The sequence below is a fragment of the Aphis gossypii genome, unplaced genomic scaffold (genome assembly GCF_020184175.1).
Source record: "Aphis gossypii isolate Hap1 unplaced genomic scaffold, ASM2018417v2 Contig00710, whole genome shotgun sequence".
Lineage (NCBI taxonomy): Eukaryota > Metazoa > Arthropoda > Insecta > Hemiptera > Aphididae > Aphis > Aphis gossypii.
Window position 1 is genome coordinate 29,046 of NW_026083242.1, and position 23,279 is coordinate 52,324.

Below are 23,279 nucleotides of genomic sequence, written 5' to 3' on the forward strand. Positions count from 1 at the left end.
TTTCCGGGAGAAATTAATATAATTTACAGAAGTTATTGGAATAGTAACTAGTATATTAAGTATTACTCGGGGTGCAATTCGTAGATTTAGAAAATAGCTGCGACATACAGACATTTATTTTATTATCAAGGAATGAAATACTGTAGTTTCTTAAGAAATAATTAAACGAACAAATGGTAATTCTTCATTAAACTCATATCTTTCAAATCGCAAATGCCTCGGAAAATGCGTTCTGTACGACTGTGCCAAAGTGGTAACAATTTTTAAGCTATTCATTGGAATATTATAATAAAATTCATGGAAATCTGATAGGGGGCTTGAGGGAACTTGGCTCCCCCAGAATGTCCATCAAGCCTCATAATTTTTTTAGTTTTGTAGGATCGAAGCCCCCCCCCCGCTCACATTGATGTTAATAATATTAGCCTCCCTGAAATTGTAATGGATTAAGATATTGTTTGTCCATATAGGCCATTTTATTTTACAATTTAATATAAAAATCCAAATAGATTGTTGTACGTTTTTAATTGTGAAAATCTCATGTTCATTGAAACAATAATATTGCTTGATATGTTGGAACTATAATAAAATAATAATCTTGATATTTAAAATGTAAGTTTTTCGTCTTTAGATACGAGCGTCTGTCGTTACTATTTCTATAATGAAACATTGTTGTTTTAGTTTTCACAAGTTTATTATTTATTTTTGCAAGTTCAAATTCTGCATTTTTATAGTAGGTAGTTATTAATAAAACAGTATAAGTAGTACCTAATTCTTTTAACTTAATAAATAATATGACATCTTAATTCTTAATTATCTAAATCCATTTAACGCTCAGTATACATTTTATTAGTAATGAAACGAATAAGTTGATAAAAAATAAAAAAATGCTCTAAAATATTGTTGAAGGATACGGGGTGAAATCCTTGATACTGACCAGTTGTAGGGGAGACTGGCTTAATATGACATATTAGGGTAATATGACACATTGATGTTTTGATTAGAATTATTGATATTTACGAACCAAATCGACTTTAAATACATGACATATAACCTTCTACATACAATTGTATACAGTGACCACCGGTTTTGACCTTATTAGAGAATTTGATAGCAAAAATCTGTTTTTTGTTTTATCAACTTTTTTTTAATCATTTTAAAAATTAATTTTAAAATATAAAACTTTATGTTTCTTAAATTTTTTTTATTCGAATTTGAACATAAAAAGGCAAGCTATACTACAATTATTTTATAAATAAGCTTATTGTAATACTTTTTCCATAAAAACTTTGAAAAAAACTTGTATGATATCAGGCAAAATGACATAGCAGTGTTTATTATTATATTATTTTCATATTTATGTAATTATATTAATTATGTTAAAATATATTTCTAAAGTGTTGTTATTTATAATACAAAATTGACTAAACTTTTAAATTCCAAAAATTGTAAAATTTATTTATATTGTCTAGTATACAATGGTTGCTTATACAAATATGGTGTATGTCATTTTATACGACACTCTAGGTAAAATGACATAGTAGGTACATTTAAAAAAAAGGCGGGTAAGTCATGGATGTCGCTCGCTGTACAGTAGGTTACAAGTGGGTTACTGTAATGGATGGAATTAAATTTGAATCCAATGATATTATATCATTGTATACGAAAAACGATTCTGAGCGGAGACGGTTTATCTGTCTAGGATATATTATAGATTATTATTACTTATTAGTTATTATTAATACGGTAGTCAGTAAGTTGAAAATTGCCGTAATTTTTACGTATTTAATCAAAATTTGAACTTTAAATGCTTATAAATAAAAATTGTGACTATATATTTCTTTTATTTTTCAATTGCTATTGTAAAAATATATTACGAGCCTTGTATTAAATTTTGAAATCTTAGATATAAAAGGAAAATTTTTTATGAATTTCTAGCATAAAATAATTTACGAATTTTCGTGATTTTTACATAATATGTTGTCAAAATTTGAACTTTAAATGCTTATAAATAAAAATTGTGACAATGTATTCCTTTTATTTTGCAACTGCTATTGTAAAAATATGTTAGGAGCCTTGTATTAAATTTCCAAATCTTAGAATTAAAAAGAAAAACTTTTATGAATTTCTGTCTATGATAATTTGAACATTGCCGTAATTTTTAGGTATTTAGTCAAAATTTGAACTTTAAATGCTTATAAAAAAAAATCGTGACTATGTATTTCTTTTATTTTTCAATTGCTATTGTAAAAATATATTATGAGCCTTGTATTAAATTTTCAAATCTTAGCTTTTAATAAAAAATTGTTTATACATTTTTAACTACAGAACAATTAGCAAATATTCATGATTTTGACGATTTTCGTCAATATTATTACTTATAAACGCTTATAAAAAAAAATTGTGTCTATGTATTTTTATTATTTTTGAATGGGAATTAGAACAACATATGTGGACCCTTCTATTAAATTTTCAAGTATTTTGTCCCAGCTAATTTTTTTTTATCAACATTATTAAAAAAAAAATCAAAAAAAATCGATTATTTCAAATGCCTATAAATAGATTAAAAATTAGTGAAATATTTTGAAAATAAAACTATATAAAGAAAATGTTTTTCCTTTACTTTTTAAGGTTTTTCCCAACGTTTTTGAAAAGTATTGGACTTTTTTCACTTTTGACCCCCCAAAGTACCAACTAAATTCACTTTCCTTTCAGAAAAGGTACAACTTTTGAAAATCGAAGCATTATTTCTGCTCCAAATGTTGTCGTCAGACACAAAAAAAAAAAAAAAAAAAAAAAAACACACATCATTGTAAAATCAATACATTCATCACTCCGTTCAGAATCTAAAACACACATCATTGTAAAAATTAATACATTTATTGTTCTACTCAGAATCTAAAACTAGGTTTGACTCAAACTATAGAAAGAAGAATGGATGAACTATGTACCTACAAGAATCCAAAATTATGAAATAGTAACTAAAAGCGATCGCTCATAACATCAGAAAACCAGCGTTTAATGACTGGGGAATATTATAATCACATTACATTTTAATTTATATTTAATTATTACGATTATTATTAGTAGAAATTTGTGGCTGACAAGGTAATATAATCACATAATATAATATACTATATTACTACCATCACATCTCCGATCCCCGTATAATACAGGGTAAAATCAATTATTGTTATTACCTATTTTTTTATACATTCATTTATATACCAACAATTATTATTACTATTATTATTATTATTATTTATAAGCACACGTATTGTGACATAATTTTTTTATAAAATAGCAATTTTTCACATAATATAGATACAATATTAATTTTATTCCGAATATATAATTAATAAAAATTTAATTTTTTAATTTTATTAATAATTCTTATAAGTTATTTATATTTAGTCAATCGCCGATATAATTCTACTGGGGATTTTTTTCCAACTACCCCTGTAGGTGGATCCGATATCTACTATGGAAAACATGAATCGTTGTTTAAACTTTAGAAAATAATTTCTTCAAACATCGTTTTCTGGATTATGTAGATTAGATAACTAATGAAGGATTTAATACTTCAATTCAAATACAAGTTTTGGAGAGGCTAAGCCCCTTCAAGTCATCCCTCCAATTAAGTAGGTACATAATATTATCTAAAACTGTGGTTATTCGTATTTGTATATTTTCGGAGCAACTGATATTCGTAGCAATATTTTCGGAGTAATATCGTTATCGGAATAATGATTGTTCGTGGTACCATAATTTTCAACAGTCATATTCGGAGCAACTGATATTCGTAGTAGTTTATTCGGAGTAGTAATTTAATCGGAGTAATCACTTTTCGTGGCTATGGTGTTATCTCGACGTCCTACGACAAATAACACAATAATACACCCATACACATAATCTTTTTTCTATGAATACACCAGCTATACACGTGCGCTTCTTAATTCTTATGCAATGTGGATTGTGGAGATTAGGTAATCTCACAAAATAATTATGTTGTCGTGTTGATATAACATTTTTTCGACATTGATTTTTGAAAAAACTTAATTTTTTTAATTTTTTTTTTTTTACAACTGCTTAAATCAGTTTAAAAATAAAACCTTCCAGTTAAATTTACTGCCCCCCAAAAAAGTGCTGCCCGGGGCAATTGCCCCCCTTGGCCCCCCCCTAAATACGCCACTGACTCTACTTACATCTTAAAGAGCTGAGAATATATTAATTTATTTATTAACCTACCATCTATTCTGTGGTAATATATAGTCGTATCCCATATGTATATATATGTCTATATAATATGTATATTTTATAATCAATGGTATTAGGTATATCGTATATATATTTTTTATTATTTGTAATTTTTAAGCAAGTTACGTATAAGTATTTTTATATTTTTGTATTATACATACTTATAACTTGTTTAAATATCAAAATTTCGTAAGAAACTGAGAGATAATTTATGGTATTGTTACCTTTAAGTTTGATAATAGATCAATTTATATTAATAATAAAAATACAGCATTGATTCTACTAAAAGCAAACGTAATATGTTGTGCGTTTGTAAGACGGAGACATCATATACGTGTGTTTGTGGCATCCTTTTAATAATCAAACGCTATTACTGAACCAATTAACTGTATTCGACATTTTCTATATAGTTAAAATAAATTCTATAATATCAATATAAACTAAACTCAAGCAAACATTGATTAATTTCAATAGAAATTAATCATTTCATATCAAATTATATAGGTATGTGATGATATTTTGTTATTGTTTAAAATTTCGTCATCTACTAATCTCATTTCTCAAGCCAAAAGGTATGTATTGAAACACATTGACACCCACATACAAAACAGACTCAGTTATTTCAACAATGCAATCTAGTATATCCAGTAATCCGGCTCTATTTTACTTATTTATTTTTGGTTATAATCATAAAATATTGTTTACATTAATACATATGCATTTAATATTACTTGTATTTAAGAGGTATTTGGCAAGAGAGGTTCTAATTTTCCTATCACATCATTTGGTGGATGGTTGGTTTAGGCCATATTTATGATATGTGAAGGAACACATAGTCAACTAGGAATTCAAAAATTAACCTCTTGGCCCTATTAGTGCCACATATAAAATGGTTTTATCAAGTGGCACTGAAGTCCATGTCCCAACCTCTTTTTTGAAAAATGTGGCTGGTATTTTTTTTATACCTCACTCAAAATTGAACACTTTTTTATGCCAATGGGTGTTAAGGCCACAAAGTTTTTAAATTGTCCCACCATATTTTAAAAACTTTGAGTCTCTGATTTTGTCCATGTCATGTTCCTACTATCCAATGTTACATCATTTTGCAGCCTTTAGACCAGAATGTTATTCAGCCACTTAAAAATTTAATTTTTTAAACATTTTTACTTCAAGTTATCTTTTTTATATATATGTATTGAAAGTTATTAACTTAAAAATAAATGTCTACATCAAACATAGGTGCAGACTGATGATCATGATTATTCATATTAGATAAGGCTAGGCAATAGAATTAAAATGTTTTGTTATTTTCATCTTATTATTATCAATTTATTTTATTGTCAGTTAGATGTATGAATCTTTCAAAAATACAAGTTTATATCTCACTTCATGGAATATATGAAAAAAAAACTTTTGAAGTTTTCTAGATATTATTCAATAGGATAATACAATAAAAAAAATCATAGTTAATACTAAATTGTTTGATGTTTTGCACGATTTACTTTTAAAAAAACTAATTTTTATATATTATATTATAATGTAATTATGTAATTAAAATAATTTTTATTTTTATTTATATAGCTATTGAAAAAATAGATAAGGAAGAAAAAGATGCTATAAAATCCTGATTCCTTGAACAACAAATGGATAATTTGGAATCACACAGCTCCTAAAAAATTTCATTAACAATACAATTTACACATAACATAACTCATAAGCTATTATATATTTTGGTTTGTAGCTGTCCTTTTTACATAAAGTGATTAAAACCTTAAATGATATCAACATATTTTTATTAAAAGTTTTAGGTAATTAAGGTCTATTATATAATTATATAAACAAATTTGTGTGTAAAAGAACAACTTAATGATTTTTTTTTAAATTTATTTATTGTCATACTGCTATTTAGTTTTATTTTCCTAAAAATAAAATATTTTAATCAAATATTTAAATATTTTACATTAATTCAATAAAAAAAATAATAATAATTATGAAAAAATGTGTTACTTATTATAAGATTAGTATTAGGATGTAGTACCTATGAAAGTAGATTAATGATAGATTAATTAACAGCTGTTAAAGGAAAACTGTTGTACTGTATCAAAAAATTTAGAAATGAAACAACCATATTTTAAGATAATCAAGGTGATATCAGAATAATTAGAGCTCAATGGGAATTAATAACTTATATAAGTACCATTAAGAAATTACGATACAAGACATAATCGAATAAATAATAAAATAAAAAGTATGACTAACTGCACTGTAAATAAAACATTTCAGAAAATATCTACTCAAGGTAGACTTAGTAAAACCACGCTAATTTTCGAAACACTTAACACAAATCAAATTAAATTTATTGAGGTTAACTTAAATTTACCATTGGGCACACGGACAGTAGATTTTTATTCTGTTTACCATATATTAATTACGTACTTAAACATATAAAATATTATGGATATCAATGAATAGTATTGAGTGATTTAAGAGACTGATATATTTAAGATTAACTGAATTTTATTTATTTTATTTTACATACATAGGTACATTAGGTAACATAAATTTATAATACAAACATTTAATAATAATAATATGTATTTGAAACACATTGTGAAAAATTAATAAAATAAGAATTTACAAGTTCAAACTTTAATCTTACAAATATACATAAACAATTAATAATTTTTACACAAATAAAAGTATACTAAATATTGTAATGATATGCTCACATATAAGGTTTAAATACTAGTTATTTTAATATTACAATCACATACAATTTATGTTATTATTTTTTTTTCATTTTTTTTAGTTGATTTTCTATCTGTGCTTGATGTTTTTTTACCTTCAGATCTTTCAGCTATAAGATTATCATTCAGCAGTTTAATTCTAATGTAAGTCCTTTGGAGAATAAACGCTTTAATTAAATCTTCAGGCATATCACATTTTTTCTTTATTAGTTTAGTTAATCTTTTAACAATATTTGAGTCGGTATCATTTTTTTCTTTGTGAAACTTTTTAAACAGGATTTCAAAAATTTTAGCTTGCTTATCCCAATCTGTAGACGGTTCAGTTAAACCACCAAATGACAGATGTTGAACCCAACTTGGTGTACTGTATGAATGATCTGGTTTATTGTCTTTGGTATAACAACCCAAGTGGGGATATTCGTTTTTAAATTTACGGGCAAGTAGAAAATATGTTTTGTCAATAGTTATACCCAACTTCTTCCATAACCCAACATTACCACCACCATAATCAGATACACAGGCAACCACATTATATGAATTTTCATATAAAATAGATATAGCTTCAGACAGAATTTCCGGTGTAACTAATTGATCAAAATTGACATATATTTGTTGTTTTCAATTCTTAAAGATGCCTCTCACCATGATTACTTGCATTTGACTGTGGGGCCCTATGACTTGATCATTTTTTTTTATCATACTCATAAACTGATTGTATCTTCATTTCATCAAATTGAATAATACACAATTTTTCAATATTATTTAAATTTAGTGCTGCTATTTTCATTATTCTAATAACGCTAACCAAAATACCCTGACGAAAATTTAATCTAAAAGCCCATTTAACTTAAGTTGATACAAGTGGTAATGGATAGTTAAATTTGTTTCTTAGATAAATGTAACACTTTTTACTAAGATATTGTAATGTAAAAGCTTTTGAAATATCTTCTGTGCTCCAAATCACTATTATTTTCTTTTTAGTTATTAATTGTAATTGTGTTTGACTGAACACTATTTTTAATGATTCATGTAAGATATGAGTTTGCGAAGCTTGTTCTCCAAATTTTTGAGAAAGAAAATTACATTTTTTGTTCTAAGTATTAATACGATTTTTTTAAAATTTATTGAATTGAGATAAATGTTTATACTTTGTTTTCAATTTTTCATGGTCGTTAAGTAATTGTTGGTACTTATGTTCAATTGATTCATTAATTAAAGTAGGCAACTCCTCGTGTACTTTATCTTCATCTTCTTTTGCTACGTATATCTTTATTCTCTTGAGTTGGTATTAAACTTTGAACAATAGTTGCATTTTCACGCATGTTTGCACATACTTGTCTAGATGATAATATATTAGTTGACACATTTGGTAAATATTTCTCTTTTAAATGTTGAGTTGGAATAGCTAAACAAAAAAAAAAAAATATTAAATTAAGGTTAATAATTGTGAAGAAATAAAATATTATAATAAATAATTGATACCATATGGTTTTAATTTTATTTTGATGTTCATTAATTGGCTTCTTAAATCAACTTCAAAATTGTTTTTCAAAAAATATACACTACAAATTGTACTGGTCTTATGATTCCACTTATCTTTTCTCCGGCAGGCATTAATCCAAACATGGCATAGTTTTTGATATTTTGGAAATGTATGATAAAATATGATAAAATTTTTTTTTTTTTTGTTTCCAGTAAACTATTTGAGCAAACAGCAACAGCACATCTAGTTCCTGGTATCTAATTAACAATATAACAATCAGTAATTTATTAATTGTTAACATTTTATTTTTATATAATTTATACATATAGGTATCAATTTAGGAACTTTATTACTTAATGTGCTAGTATAACAATTAACACATATTTAAAAAACAAGATTGATCCATAAATTACTGTAATATAATTCTTTACAGTTTACATAGATACCTATGTAAAGTAATTATAAATGTAAGTTATAACTTCAAAGATAGATTTATTATTTAAACTTTTACAGTAATACAGTACATTGTAATTTTAACAACTAATATTCTATTATTGTACAATTACTTACTTTAAGGTTCAATTAATTGTTTTATTCTTCTCTGTAATAAGTCGACAAGTAGACAAGTCACAAGAATCCTATGGTTAACAATGATACAAGATTTTCAAAGAGACCATATCGTTACGTATCGATTTTTTGTAGTGATACGTATCGAAATAAAACCGGTACACATCGAAACGTTAAACAATTTTGGATGTTCAATGAAAACGTTCCGGCTTTCCAACCATAGATAATAATCTTTATTATCTATGTTTCCAACGTTCCGATTATGGTCATATCTTTTTTGGTTTTTATCAACAATACTGTGTGCGTCCCGCCAAAATACAAATTTTAACTGATAATATACATATTACCATTGATTAAAAATTAAAATATATTATAATCAATAATATTACTAATTGCATAATTTTAAATGTTTGATGTTAGGTAATTAATACTTACACTTTAGTACTGATTTTCTTGTTTTTTGGATTTCAATTTAATTTGAAAGTTCATAATGGAATTGATTTCTTTTGAAATTTTTTTGAATAAAAAAACAATTTAACTACATTTATGATAGCAATAAAAGGAAAAGAAGTGGTTAGTACACAACATTTAAACCAAACTAGTGCATCTAATATGTATATACTATTAATCCATACAGCGGTTAGGCCATCTATTGTCTGTAGGTTAGGTTAGCTCTTAAGTCTAACTCATATTTTGAAAATTCTGTATGTCTTATAAATTATAATTAATACTTAAATGTTTATTATTTTAGGAATACTGTATAATTTAATTGGTCAAAGATCCAAAATGACCAAACTAAGTTATTTTACTCAGCAGCAATGCTTAAATGATGATGAAGTTCTATATACTGCTACCTCATTCACTGAAAAAGTATTAAAAAATGCATTGTATGTTGAATCTGTTGTCTCCAAATTAAGAGACTGTGATTTTAAAAGCCATTTCCGTCTAAGTAGACAAACTGTTGAAGTAATTATTTATTTTACTTGAATTTCTGTAATTAGCATTGTTTTCCTATATTTTAAATATAAGTTAAATATAATATGTCCCTCATTACAAATTTAAAAATGTATTATAATTAGATTAATAACATTCAATTTCATCTTTTGTTAGTTACTTTTTCAGTTATTAGTTCCAACTTATGGCATATCTTTAAGATATAGGCATGATTCTAAAAAGCAAATATTAATTGGATTATGGTATTTTGCTAATCAAGAATCGTATAGGTTAGTACCTAATTTGTTTATGAGTAGGTAAATAAAACTAATTGAGTAATGTAATAACAAATACAATTATTATTTAGGCAAATAAGTGACCAATTTGATGTTTCTCTTGGATCAGCTATAACAATAATTAACTGTATGGTTGAAAAAATATGTGAAAATGCTGATCGTTTTATTATTTGGCCAAAAGGGAATAAACTTTATAATAGTGTTAAGGGGTTTACATCATTAAGAACTAATGCATTTTCAAAAGTAGTTGGTGCCATTGACGGAGCTCATATTAAAATATTGGCACCTTGGACAAAGAGGTATAAAATGCCTCCCCTTGACCGAAATAACTACATTAACCGCAAGCAAGTAGCAACAGTACTTTTACAAGTAAGGTTTTTAAAATTTTTAGAGTACTAATACATATAATTGCTTATAAATCATCATTCTAGGGTGTTTGTGATTCGGAATATAAATTTATAAATATATTTTCTGGTTGGCCAGGATCTGCACATGATGCACATGTTTTTAAAAATTCTCCAGTCGGTGAACAACTTATTTTCAACTCATTAAATCTCTTTCCTAAAGATATGCACATCCTTGGTGATTGTGCATATCCTCTTCTGAATTGTTTAATGACACCATATAGGGACAATGGCCATTTAACTAGAGAACAAAACAACACTTCAATTATAAATTAAGCTCTAGTAGGATAGTGATTGAACAAAGTTTTGGAAAATTATTTGGGAGATTTCGTCAACTTAGGTAATGTGTTAAAATAATTAATAATTGTTACAATAACAATGAAATATAAAACATGTTTTAGATTTCTTGATGTCTATGACAAGACTAAGTGTTTTAAATTTATTACAACATGTGTATGTTTACATAATATTTGTATGGATAGTTCAGATGATTGGAGCAATCATGAAGCTTATATATCTACTTCAATACCTAATAACCAAGACCCATGTTTAGACGTTATAAATAATAAAAATGCTGGCAAAATCAAAAGAAATGCAATATGTCAATAATATTTTGATAGCTTTATATTATAAATATTATAATTTTGTAATGTTTTAACAGAAAAAAAATACATATACTTATAATTAAAATAAAACTTAACGATATTTTTACTTAGTGTTGCTATATAATCCCTCATTAAATCGGTAACCGGACAATTTCCCCCCCGACTGTTTTTGGCATGGTAGGACATTTTCCACCCGAAAAATGTTCCAATGCGGACATTTTCTCCCAATTTTTTTTTTAAGTTTATTATTTAATAAGAAATTATTTTTTTTTATAAATATAATCAATTATACTACAATTAACTTTATAAATTTATACTATAAATTACATTTTTTTTTTTTCATAAATATATTAAAACGTAAAAAATTGTATATAGGTAAGTAAAATAGGTTAAAAATTTCATTTTTTTTTTTTCATAAATATAATAAAAATTGTATTATAAAACGTAAAAAAATTATATAATTATAAAAAGTTAAAAAATATTTATGAAATATAGTCTAAAATGTCGACATACAAATGATATATTTTGTAAAAAAAATTTAATTTCTGATAATTTTTTTATATCTAAGCCCATATTTTATAATCGTCTTTTATGTTTATTTTTTTTGTTAAACAAACCGTACCTGTTTTAATTTTTAATAGTTTATTAATTTTAGATACTAGCGAATAATACAATATGCTAGTACTTTATTATTTAGACAATCTTTTAAATATAATATTACTATTATTTTAAAGTACTTAGTTGAATTGATCAAAAATATACATTACTATAATAGGTAATTATACTAATTATAGTATAATTGATTATGTTTATAAAAAAAAAATTATATTTTACTGGAAAAAAATAATTTCTTATTAAATATTAAATAATAAACTTAAAAAAAAAAAATGGGGGGAAAATGTCCGTATCGAAAATAGGTTGGGGGGAAAATGTCCTACTACGCCAAAAACAGTCGGGGGGAAAATTTCCAGGGGGAAATTGTCTGCCATTCCATTAAATCTACTTTTTTCCCTCTATTTCATTGCTCTTTTGCATTATTTCTGCTGCCTTTTGTTCTGCTTCTTCATTTTTTTTCAATCTGCAGCATAACAAATAATTTAGAATTTAAGATACCAGAAGATTGAAGAATGTACAATAATATTATTTTTACCTTAAATCAAATAGTTGATCACGTTTTTTTCTTGTTCATCTTTTGCTTTGAAAAAGTCTATCATTTTTTGACTTTGATCGATTAATGAACTTAGTAAACTTGATATATTTTTATCTTTCAATTTCTTCTTACTTTTTGTACTATCGTCACTATCTTGATGTCCACAATATGTAGTTAGTCCTTCAGTATTTGACATATCAATTTCTTCATGAGTAGAATTATTTACAGGTATATTATCAATAAGATCAATATTTTCAAATAAATTCTTACCTAAAATAAAATAAAAGAATTAAGTAAATTCAATCAACTAGAAATATTTTTATATTATATATACTAGTAGAAGGTTTTTTAACAGTTGAGATACTGTTGCTAGAACTAGTTATTGTTGCAGTTGATTGGTGTTTTGTTGGAGTTGGCAACTTGGATCCGAGTAAACTGTCCACTGGTGGGCTTATGTACGCTTTTTTACTTAAAAAAGAGTCCATCAAATTGAAGTAGGGCCAAGTAATTTTTCCTTCACCAGACTGTAGTGCTTTTTTTTTATTTTCTTTGTATCTAGTTTTTAATGTCCTCCATTTAGCATCACATTGTTTACCAGTTTCAATGTATTTATGAACTGCCATCTTCTCTGCTAATAGACACCATAATTTGATTTTTTTCCCTAAATTAAGTAAAAACAAATTGTTGAATAAGTACCAGAGAATCAAATTCTTCAGTTTATGATAAACATTAAAATAATTATTCATAGTATTCTAGTACTGGGTTGTTACTCAATTTTTTTTTTGTTTTAAACACAAAAATGTGAGAATAATTATAAATAGTGAGTAACCTACATAAAAACCCTATAGGTAGGCTACAATAATTAATTAGAAGATAAGTATTTATAATATATTATTTACCCTGATGCGGGTTTTCAAATTGATTTTCCATATCCCTATAAAGTGAGATTAACAATTTTGTTTTTTCTTCATTCCATTTTGTACTGGAAATTTCTATTTTTGTATTTTTTACGTTTTGTGAATCTTGAATAACATAATTAAAAATGATATGAATTTTTTTCTAGAATTAGTTTTTAAATTTAACTTAAAAATGTAAATTAATTATGTTGGGTATACAATCCAGTTTGTTTTGAATTTGGCGGTCGTATGCGATATCGTCTATGTCGCTACGTTGTCGCCCTGCTGCTCCGCTGCCAAAAACTGTGCGAGCGAACTTTGTACCCCCGGGGAGGGTACTCTACCATCTCGGTCTAGCCGACCGTCGAAGGCATCCGTCGATTCGCTAATCGCTATCGTTGGTCTTAGTCGTCGTTTCTGAGCCGTTTAAGACACAAGTGTCGCGTCTCCGCCGTCTTGGCATCTTTCGGGTTAAAACCTCGTGTTTTTGACCAACGCGACCCGGTGCGCCGTCGCCGTTTATACCGCCATTTTTTTGTTCTATGCACCCGAGCCTCGCTGCTCACGAACTTGTCGCGTACAACCGTTTACGCGATCCTAGCTCCGGCCGTCCGTGCCGACACCACGACTTATTGTTTTGTATCCGTCGCCCGTCCGATTATTCACTGTGCGACCCCAAGTCGTTGTCCCCACGTATTTCGTTGTGTTTTTTCGCCCGTCCGTTCGACGACGAGTGAACCCGCCTCGCGGTCGTTGCCGCTTAATTGTTTTTTTTTTGTATTTCGTCGTCACCAGCACGTCATTCGCACTGCGAAATTTGCCTCACGCGTCCACGTGCTTTTGCGTCAGGTTAAACCGTCCGCCCGCCCTACATCGTACGAACGGGTCAGCCACGACGTGTTATAGTGTCGTCGTTTTGTGCCGCGACAACGGGTGCCGAACGTAGTTTTGCCCGCGCCGGCCTATTTTAATATTTCGTTCCGACGCCTCCACGCCTTCGTCGACCAACCGACGCCAGTACGCGGGGTCGTCGACCAATTCGTTGTTTTCGACGGAAGTGCCATTGTCGCACACTTCACCGACGCGACCAACATTATCATCGTCATTTTGGGACAACAGCTCCATCACTGTCTTATCATCTACCATCAAACCAGCCCGGTTATCAGGTCGTACACACGCTCACTGTTTGTTTACTATTATTTATCGTCATAGTTATTCGACATGTTTCGTCGTATCAATTATACTCGACCGATTTATTAATTATTATTCGTTGCCGTCTTCGACGTGCGTTTTGTATTATTATATTGTTTCGCCGACCGGCTTGTGGTCGCGTATTATTCTTATTACTAACATTAGCATGTAAGAATTCTCGAATGCAGAATATTATAATAAATTGTCATATTTGTATATTGTAAACGATTGGTTTTAATTGTATTGCATTTTGGGTACCTCGCATCAGCATATTAATTTTAGTGTATTATTTATTTATCAGCTCCTATTTCATATCTTTTAAATATAGTCCACTTTCCCCCCTCCCACAGGGCTGTAACGTGCCACGTACAAACAGTAGAATGATGTCGTATCGGATAGGTTGTTGTAAAATAAATGAAGACTCTTGAAATAATTCCAAGTGTTTTTTATTGAAAATTATTCTGTCCAATAAATTGAATAAATTAAACTTGTGAAAAATATTCTAAGTCCAAATGACAAAACTATTGATCTGGGTGACGTGAAGGTGCTCGCTCTAACTCTGGTGGATCCGAGGGTGGATCACGTCTGAAATGTGCCTAATCTGGGCCCCCTTATATATCGTCCAGGGACTCCCGCGGTACCTTCAGATCCCTGATGGTCTCCTGCACGTGCATCCGCTTCTGCCCACGCATTGCGTTATCCGCGCATCGTCGTGCGTCAAACAATATTCCTATCATTCTATCGGATGGTAATTGTGTGCCTATAATATTTTATACCGGGTGATAAGCATACGTGCGATGATGCTGTATGGGACCATGAGCGATACCGCTGTATAATATTATCGGTACTCGGAAAAAAAAGCCCCAGAAAAAAAATACGGTAAAAAAAGGCCCGGCATAGGAAAAAAAAGCCCCATACCATATTATGATTTATACAATTAATTATAATAATTTTATTGTAAAAATGTAAATAAGATGAATACATATTATTAAAATAAATATAAATATAAAATAATTATATCACAGTTAAAAATACATTATTAATTGTAGTTAGTAGTTTGTTTATATTTTAAAAAGTTTTCAAAGGTAAAAAATTTAGTAGCATTGCTTTCTTATGTTGTGGCCAACAGCCATAAGAAAATCTAATATACTTATCTCATTATTTTTAATTTGCATGCATAAATTTTTTAAACGGTTTTCGATTAATTTATTTGTACCAAGTTTTGTACTACCATAATCCCCTACATTACTTAACGCCAATTTTGCTTGGTCTGCAGCAACTTCCATTTTCATTTTTTTAATCAAATTCCAAATTGTAGGATGCTTATGACCACAGAGCTTTGAAAAACGGTTATTCTAACCCTCTGGAATTGTTGGTGCGATGTCCACCTTTCAATGTTATTTCGTGGACATTCCACGTGGACGGTGGAAATATGGGGGGTACTTTACGCAAACGCAAGGTAGAAGCAGTTCCTACTCGCCTATATGTACCATTTACGTAATAAAAATCAAAATAAAACAAAAGGTCTTCCGCATGAGGTGGTATATTTTCTTTCAAACACGTCATTCCATCTAGCACTTTATCCAGGGGCAGAAAAGCTAAGCTATCGATCATACCACAATATTTTCTAAATTCACTTTCTTCTTTGTAAATGGTTTCTAAACCAAGTTTTTGCAATTTCCTATGAGTCGACTGACACAAATGATAAAAACACCCATTTATAGTAATGTGGTTTCCTAAAATATTTTTAGCGGCATTTATTACACCTAATTCAAAATCCAAGTGTAAGTATCTTGGAGCTGGATGCAAATCGCGAGTCATACATTCATTTATTATAATATTAAACATTTCCTCGCATATAACTTGAGTTTTTCTCTCAAGAATACAATAAACAGCTGTTACAAACACTGATTTTTTTTGTACACGTTCACATATAATTGTTTAAAAAATTCAGGAGCTAGGCCAAAGTTTCCATCGCTATACCATGCATGATTAACTAACTAGGTATGTCAGCAACTCAGTGATACGCATCATGTCTACGTCATCCGCCAAGGATTTGTTATCAGTATTAAATAATTGCTTATCAACAACACACAATATTGTAATTTGTACTTTGTAGTAATACAAAATAATTAATTTACACTTTTGAGTTTTGACTTTACAATTATTACACTTAATTAATTCCACGGACGTATATACGTATGTATGTCCGTGATTAATACCTAATGTATTACCTAATAGTTAATACTATTTGCGTCTTGCTGTAAGTACTAAGTATTCCACTATAAGTATAATAGTACTATTGGACTTAAACCATGACAAAGTAGTACTTTGTCATGACTTAAAACTACATTTGTGATGTAACTTGTCTATTTCCATAATTTTTAGCTGAAAAATTATAGAATGTACCAATAAATAAAAACAGACAACAAAAAATAACAATTTATGCGAGGAAATATTAAGGATTCCCAAAGATGTGTGCTAACTCTAATGAAAGTAAATATTTATGATTAATTCAATGCATATTAGGTCAATCAAATATTTAAAAATTAAGATACAAATTTTTTAATTTTGTCTTTTGTAGAAATAACTTTGTCCATTAGTTGTTTGTTCATACTATTTAACCGTATGAATGTCCTCGTGCGTACCATACATTCTAAGACTTCTACTGGAATCTCAATTATATTATGTAGTTTACTCAGTAATATGTCTGACATTCTTCATAACTCCTGGAGAAATGTATAAAATTGAAAATCAATAAATACAGCTTTAATATTTCTATAAAATGTATAATATAATATAATATGCACAGGTACCTGGAGTCTTTCTCAGTGTGTTTTTGGTATGATATTCATTAAAAACAACTTCAAGTACTTTTGCCGCTTGTATCATATTTTTTGAAGGCTTAATCAAATTACCTTTTGACATTTGTTCGGTCCAAGAGGAATCAGATCCTACCATATTACCAACTTTTTCGCCTAGACTTGGGTATTTGCTCAAAAACTTTCTGGCTACTGAGCCTGTTACATATTCCAAGCAATCCTTTTCAATTTCAGACATATGTAGCTCATTAGTTAACATCTATAAGAAGGTCAAACAAAAGTATACAATCACCTACATGCTTACTATTGTTAATTAATTAATGGGTTTATTATTACAGCTATATCCAAGATCCATACATAGTGTAAGTAGTATAACTAACTTATACGAAGGGATTAAAATATTAGTGAAATAAAGGTAGGTACCTGTAACTCAAATTCCTTCAATAATTCCAAACTAAATTCAGGTATTTGATAATTTGTGTTTGTTCCATTATTAATTATACTTGATATTGATTCATCAATACCATCATTTTTAATACTTGCAATACTACTATTATCATTGTTAATTATATCAGCTTTGTTTACTGTACATGCAGACAAACAATTAATTAAGCTTTCTTCATTTGTATCTTCAGTATTTCGATGTTCAGTAAATACAGAATTGGAATATTTCCCCACCAAATACCATCGTAAGCTGCCAAACAGAAATGAGCATGTATTACATTTATAAATCAAGTAAAAAGTAGGTATGTTATTATATATTATTCAACAGACCAATATTTAAACTCTAGTGGAGAAATATGAGTACTTGAACCAATCATCCCTTTAATAAAACTAAAAAAATTTTCTAAAACGTCAGAATTTAGTCTCCTAGTCATTATGTAATATACATCATTGTATTCCATCTTTAAATCTGATAGAAGATTTCTTAGCGATGCATTGGTTACTAGAATGCCTAGATAAATAATTTGTTTGATTATTTAAATTAAATTGAAATGAATAATTAATAAGGTTTACCAGTTTGAAATGGTAATCTTCGTTTTGAACCATAGACTTTCATGTTTGTTATAAAGTAATCCATTTTATCTAAAACGGCATTTTGTGAATCTAAATCCATTCCATAGCTCTTAGTAAATTTGTCTACTGGGAATTGAGTGTTTAGTAGATCAAACCAATCATTTATTTAAGAAAACACTGTTGAAGCCTAAAATATTTAAAACCATTTTTATTTTAAAAAAATTGTCAATTACTTACATATTTTTTCCATAACTTTACCTTCTCCCAATTATTATTTTTAATAATTTGTTTTTCTCCACATTATTGGAGGGCCTTGGATACAGTGTTTGAAAATAGTTGCACAGCCAGCCTTACATTTTGCCTTAGTGTTCCTACTACATTTATATGTTTTTCTGATATTTTATGTGCAAGTTTGTAATCAGAATTTGCTGCTATACATATATATTGTTCAATAACCAATATAGCTTTCATCAGGTAAAATAAAACCTTTATCAATAAAATGATTTCTCATAAGTTTAATAAGATGTGGGACATCGGCAAATACATGCACCTTTTTTTTTGTTTCAGGATTTTCAAATGAAGGTGATGTAGGTTTTATATTTAATGCCTTCCATAAGCCAATGTTGGTTGGTCCCATGTCACTTACTAGGCCTACTACTTCATATCCTACATGGTGTAAATTACTAATTATATTCATTAGAATATCTTTTGTCATAGCTGTATCAAATGAATAAAATATAGGTTGTTTCCATTGTTGAATAAGCCCTAATAATAATAATTATGAACATATTATTAATATACAATAATCATAATAATAATTAATGAAATAAATATTCACCTCTGGCCATTACAACTTGAACACATTTATGTGGTCCTAAAATCTGTTCATTGCCCTTGTCATAACACATCTTATGTGACACATACGTTTCATCAAATGATAATACTACTATTTTTTCATTTCTTGTCAAGGATAATGCTGTTAAATGATCAAACCATTCAATTATTTATTTGAAATGTCCTATTTATATATTTTGTATTTTAATATGTTACCTTTACTCTTCAAAAGGGACATTACACCGGTCAAAAGTCCTTGTTCAACAGAAAATTGTTTAGCCCAAGTTCTTAAAGTTGAAAGACCTAAAATTGTTTTTACAATTTCTTTAATAATTTACTTCAGTTTATTATTCTAATTTTTTTAACATTGATAGGTAATGAAAAAATATACCAGGTAATGGAAAGTTTTTTTTATCCCGTAGGTATCTGTAGGCTTTCGGAGAAACACTTCTTAATGAAATTGCTGATGCTATATCATCGTTAGTCCATGCAAATACTCTACTCTTATTTGACCATAACATAGATATTTGTGTTGGTGAAAATAATTTGCCAAGTTTCTCTTTAAATAAGAGTTCAAGATTTTTATCCTGATTGTCTTTCTCATTTTGTACGCGTTCCTTGTTTAAAATTATCTCATTTTGTTGAAGAGCTATAATATTTTTTAAACTTGTACATTCTTTTTTCATTTTCTCGTTTTCCGAATTTGATATTTAAAGTAAGCGTTTTAATCTTAAAGTACGTCAAAAATAAATAAAAAATAAAAATAAAGTTAAAAAATTATACTTTTTTATTTCTGCGTCATAGTAATCGTTATGTATTGTATTTGTCTTCAATCTAAAATATATAATTTAATATTTAATCTAATTTAGAATGATTCAAAAGTCCTTACTCTTGATCTGGTAGATTTTCACATCCAAGGTCATTTAGATCTGTATTTATACTATCGTTTTTTTCTTCATAATAAGTTAAACATTTATTTTTTATTTTTTGTTCGGTTATATTGGAATTCATTACTATAAAGTTATGGTAAAAGCAATTATACAATAAAAAAAGAAATTATATTTTAATATACTTATTTCAGCTGGCATCTTGAGAAAACTTTGACTAAAATCTGAAGTAGGAGAATTGATATCGTCAAATTCTTTGTCGACAGGATTCACTCCACTATGCGAATGAAATGTAATAATATATACATTTAAATCAAAGAAATAGAAAATATTATGTATGTTTTTAGTTATCTACAACAATATCTTTTTTTGCTCTAAGGGACCAGTACTATTCCTTTCCCCTCAATATAATAAATTGTGTATACAATTTAGCATAGAATTTAGAATTATACAATTGTTTGAATCATACCTTGTTCCTAGAGAATATGGTGTCTTACTAGAATTATCATAAGATAATTTACTTAATTTTAACGTAGGAACAGCATCACTTTTTAATTTTCTTTTATGCCTTGGTGAATAATTTAAAAATGATTCAATTAATGGCTTGCAATATGCATCAGCATCAAAATGCAATGAACAAATATATGCTAAAATGTTAATTTTCATAATGTATTTAAAATAAAATCACACTATTGACAACAAAATTTTCCTTACCATTACTAGTGTTTAGATTTTTCCTATTACAAACACTACTCCATATTTGTTGGTAAAAAGGATTTTTAGGAAATCTATGGAACCTAATATCAGCTGTATTGCAATTAACATATTTATTACTTTTGCTTCCACTCTTACACTCTTTTATTGCACACCAAGACAATATAAAATTATATTTATTCAGGTTATTAAAAAAAATTAGAAAAGAATGTTTGAAATAGATAATTTGTGTTTTGTTATAATAATACACCTATAGTAGTAAATAGCTCTCTTTATTTCTTGTTTATTTTGTTAAATCATATATAGGTAAATTATTTATGGTTGTTTATAGAATAAGGAAATAAAAACAAATGCTTTTTGATAGTTCATTACACATATATATTATAATATACTTTACAATACTACAGTATTAAATGCAATATTTATTTAAGTATAAGTAGGTTGTTCATCAGCTGATGTGGTCTTGTGGATTCGATACGACATAGACATATAGTGTAATGTTATATTCTGTGGTAATACTAATATCCCATATTATTATATTCCAGAATCCCGCCATAAATATTGAATAAAATCCTTTGCGGCTGACGTCACATTATAATGGAATAATCAAGTTATTACTGTTTCTTTCATGGTTGCGCGTATTAATACTAGAATAAGTAAAGTTGCTGACATACCTAGTTAGTTAATCATGATACCATGTATCCGACTCAGCTAGCAAGGGCAATCCTATATCGGTGGCAAACATAAGAATCCTTCCACTGCAAGTATTTGGGCCGTTATCGTAAAGTAAAAATCTTTCTTGACCATATTCTTTATATTCACCTATTAAATTTTAAATGAAATAAGTACCTATATGTTTTAAAAATCAATATGTAAGATATTGAAATTCAAAAATACTCATATATCTTGCTTAAGAATTAAGCCGTTTAAAAATAGTTTTAAAAAAATTTAATTTATTTTCAATAATTAATTCCGACAGACATCTCGGTTTTGGTGGATTTGTATACTCCCTATGATTTCGAATAGATCTTTTCAAGTAATCTTCCTTTGGCAATTCGGCTAACACACTCTCCGGAACATTTAGTATGGCACTTGAAAAAATTTGACTAGGTGCGTCGTTAGTTATTTTGGCTTTTGCCTTCATAATTTTTTTAATTTTAACTGCAGATACCATGTTCTCATTCGCCTCGTGTACGTGATCGTGTTCAATGGAAAGTAAAGTTGTACTATCTACAGGGTGATTCTTTTAACTGGGTACACTAATTATCTCGAAAAGTATTAACTTTTTTTGAATTTTTTTTTTTTTAAACTTCTATGTTTATGTTTTTCTAAAACCGTATAATATTTTAATTTTTTTTACCCTTATATTTATTGGTGAAACCACTATCAACTTTTGATTTTCAAATGGTAACATATAATAAAAATATTATGAATTAATAATCCCATTTTTATTGTAAATTTACGCGTTAAAATTTTTATTTTTCGTCGATTGGTTCGCGAGATACAACTCCTCAAAGTATTGGTGGTTTTCAAAATGTTTTCAATAATATTGTAAAGACCAGGAGCTAGTCATAAATTTGATATCGTTGAACCCAATAGGTTATTAGGTATCAAAATAAATAACAATTAATTAATGATTACGGGGGGGCAAACCACTAGTCAATTTTTTGTACACCAGACTTCCAACCATGTGTACTTCCATGTACTTCCCGTACTTCCATGTACTTCTCAATATTTTCATATACTTCCCAATACTTCCATATATTTTCCAGTACTCACATATACTTACTTAGAACTCCAAATATAAACCAATGTTTATGTTCTTTAAATTTCTTTATATTTCTACCTCGGTTTATTACCTTTTTTTTTTTTTTTTTTTTTTTTTTTTGAATCGCCGGCCAGGGAGGGAAGTAGGTTTCCCCATTGCGGCCTCCCTGGTGGCATCGTTTATTGGAACGAATTACGACGGTACAAGATATATATACAACGTTAAAAAAAAACGAGAAAAAGTTATGGTACATGACATTGGGGGCCTCTAACCACCCTAGTTTTGGCCATTCAGCCCACACGAGTAAACTTAACTAGGTTAAATAGCTCTTCTTTCTTCCTTCTGTCTATCCCTCTCTAGATCTTCCTTCCGGCCGATGATGTCCTCCACCATCCGGACAAAGAGCTCCCTCTGGTTGTCCGCTGCCCGAATAATTCCTGCCCTCCGTTCCACGTCCGTGGGTAGCTCGTCGACCGCTGGACAGCACAGGAGGTCCGCCACATCCTCCGGACGGGGATGCCTTCCTAGGGATAGCACAAGGTCACGACGTTCGAGGTTCCAGAACATACATATGAACAGCGTATGTTCCGCGTCGTCCACTTCCGACGGGCAGTGACAGCAGGCCGTGCTATGCGCTCTACCCCTTGACCACAGGTATTTTTGAAAACATCCATGGCCAGTGAGAGCCTGCGCCATGTGGAAGCTCACCGT

At 28.6% G+C, this 23,279-nt stretch overlaps 1 protein-coding gene, 1 long non-coding RNA gene and 2 pseudogenes across 2 annotated transcripts; 1 reads left to right on the forward strand and 3 right to left on the reverse strand.

The window, feature by feature from the left end:
* Window positions 1–6,802: 6,802 nt before the first annotated feature.
* Window positions 6,803–9,224, reverse strand: LOC126555108 (uncharacterized). Its single transcript, XR_007606767.1, has 3 exons — window positions 9,055–9,224; window positions 8,484–8,741; window positions 6,803–8,406 (listed from the first exon to the last, which is right to left on the reverse strand). It is a non-coding gene; the product is annotated as an uncharacterized LOC126555108 (long non-coding RNA).
* A 1,154-nt stretch (window positions 9,225–10,378) lies between these two features.
* On the forward strand, window positions 10,379–11,432 carry LOC126555105 (putative nuclease HARBI1; annotated as a pseudogene).
* Window positions 11,433–15,620: 4,188 nt separating this feature from the next.
* On the reverse strand, window positions 15,621–16,864 carry LOC126555106 (uncharacterized; annotated as a pseudogene).
* A 6,022-nt stretch (window positions 16,865–22,886) lies between these two features.
* LOC126555107 (uncharacterized) lies at window positions 22,887–23,264 on the reverse strand. The gene has a single exon (XM_050210069.1). It carries the CDS (start codon window positions 23,262–23,264, stop codon window positions 22,887–22,889), a length of 378 nt encoding a protein of 125 aa, XP_050066026.1.
* Between the last annotated feature and the right edge of the window lie 15 nt (window positions 23,265–23,279).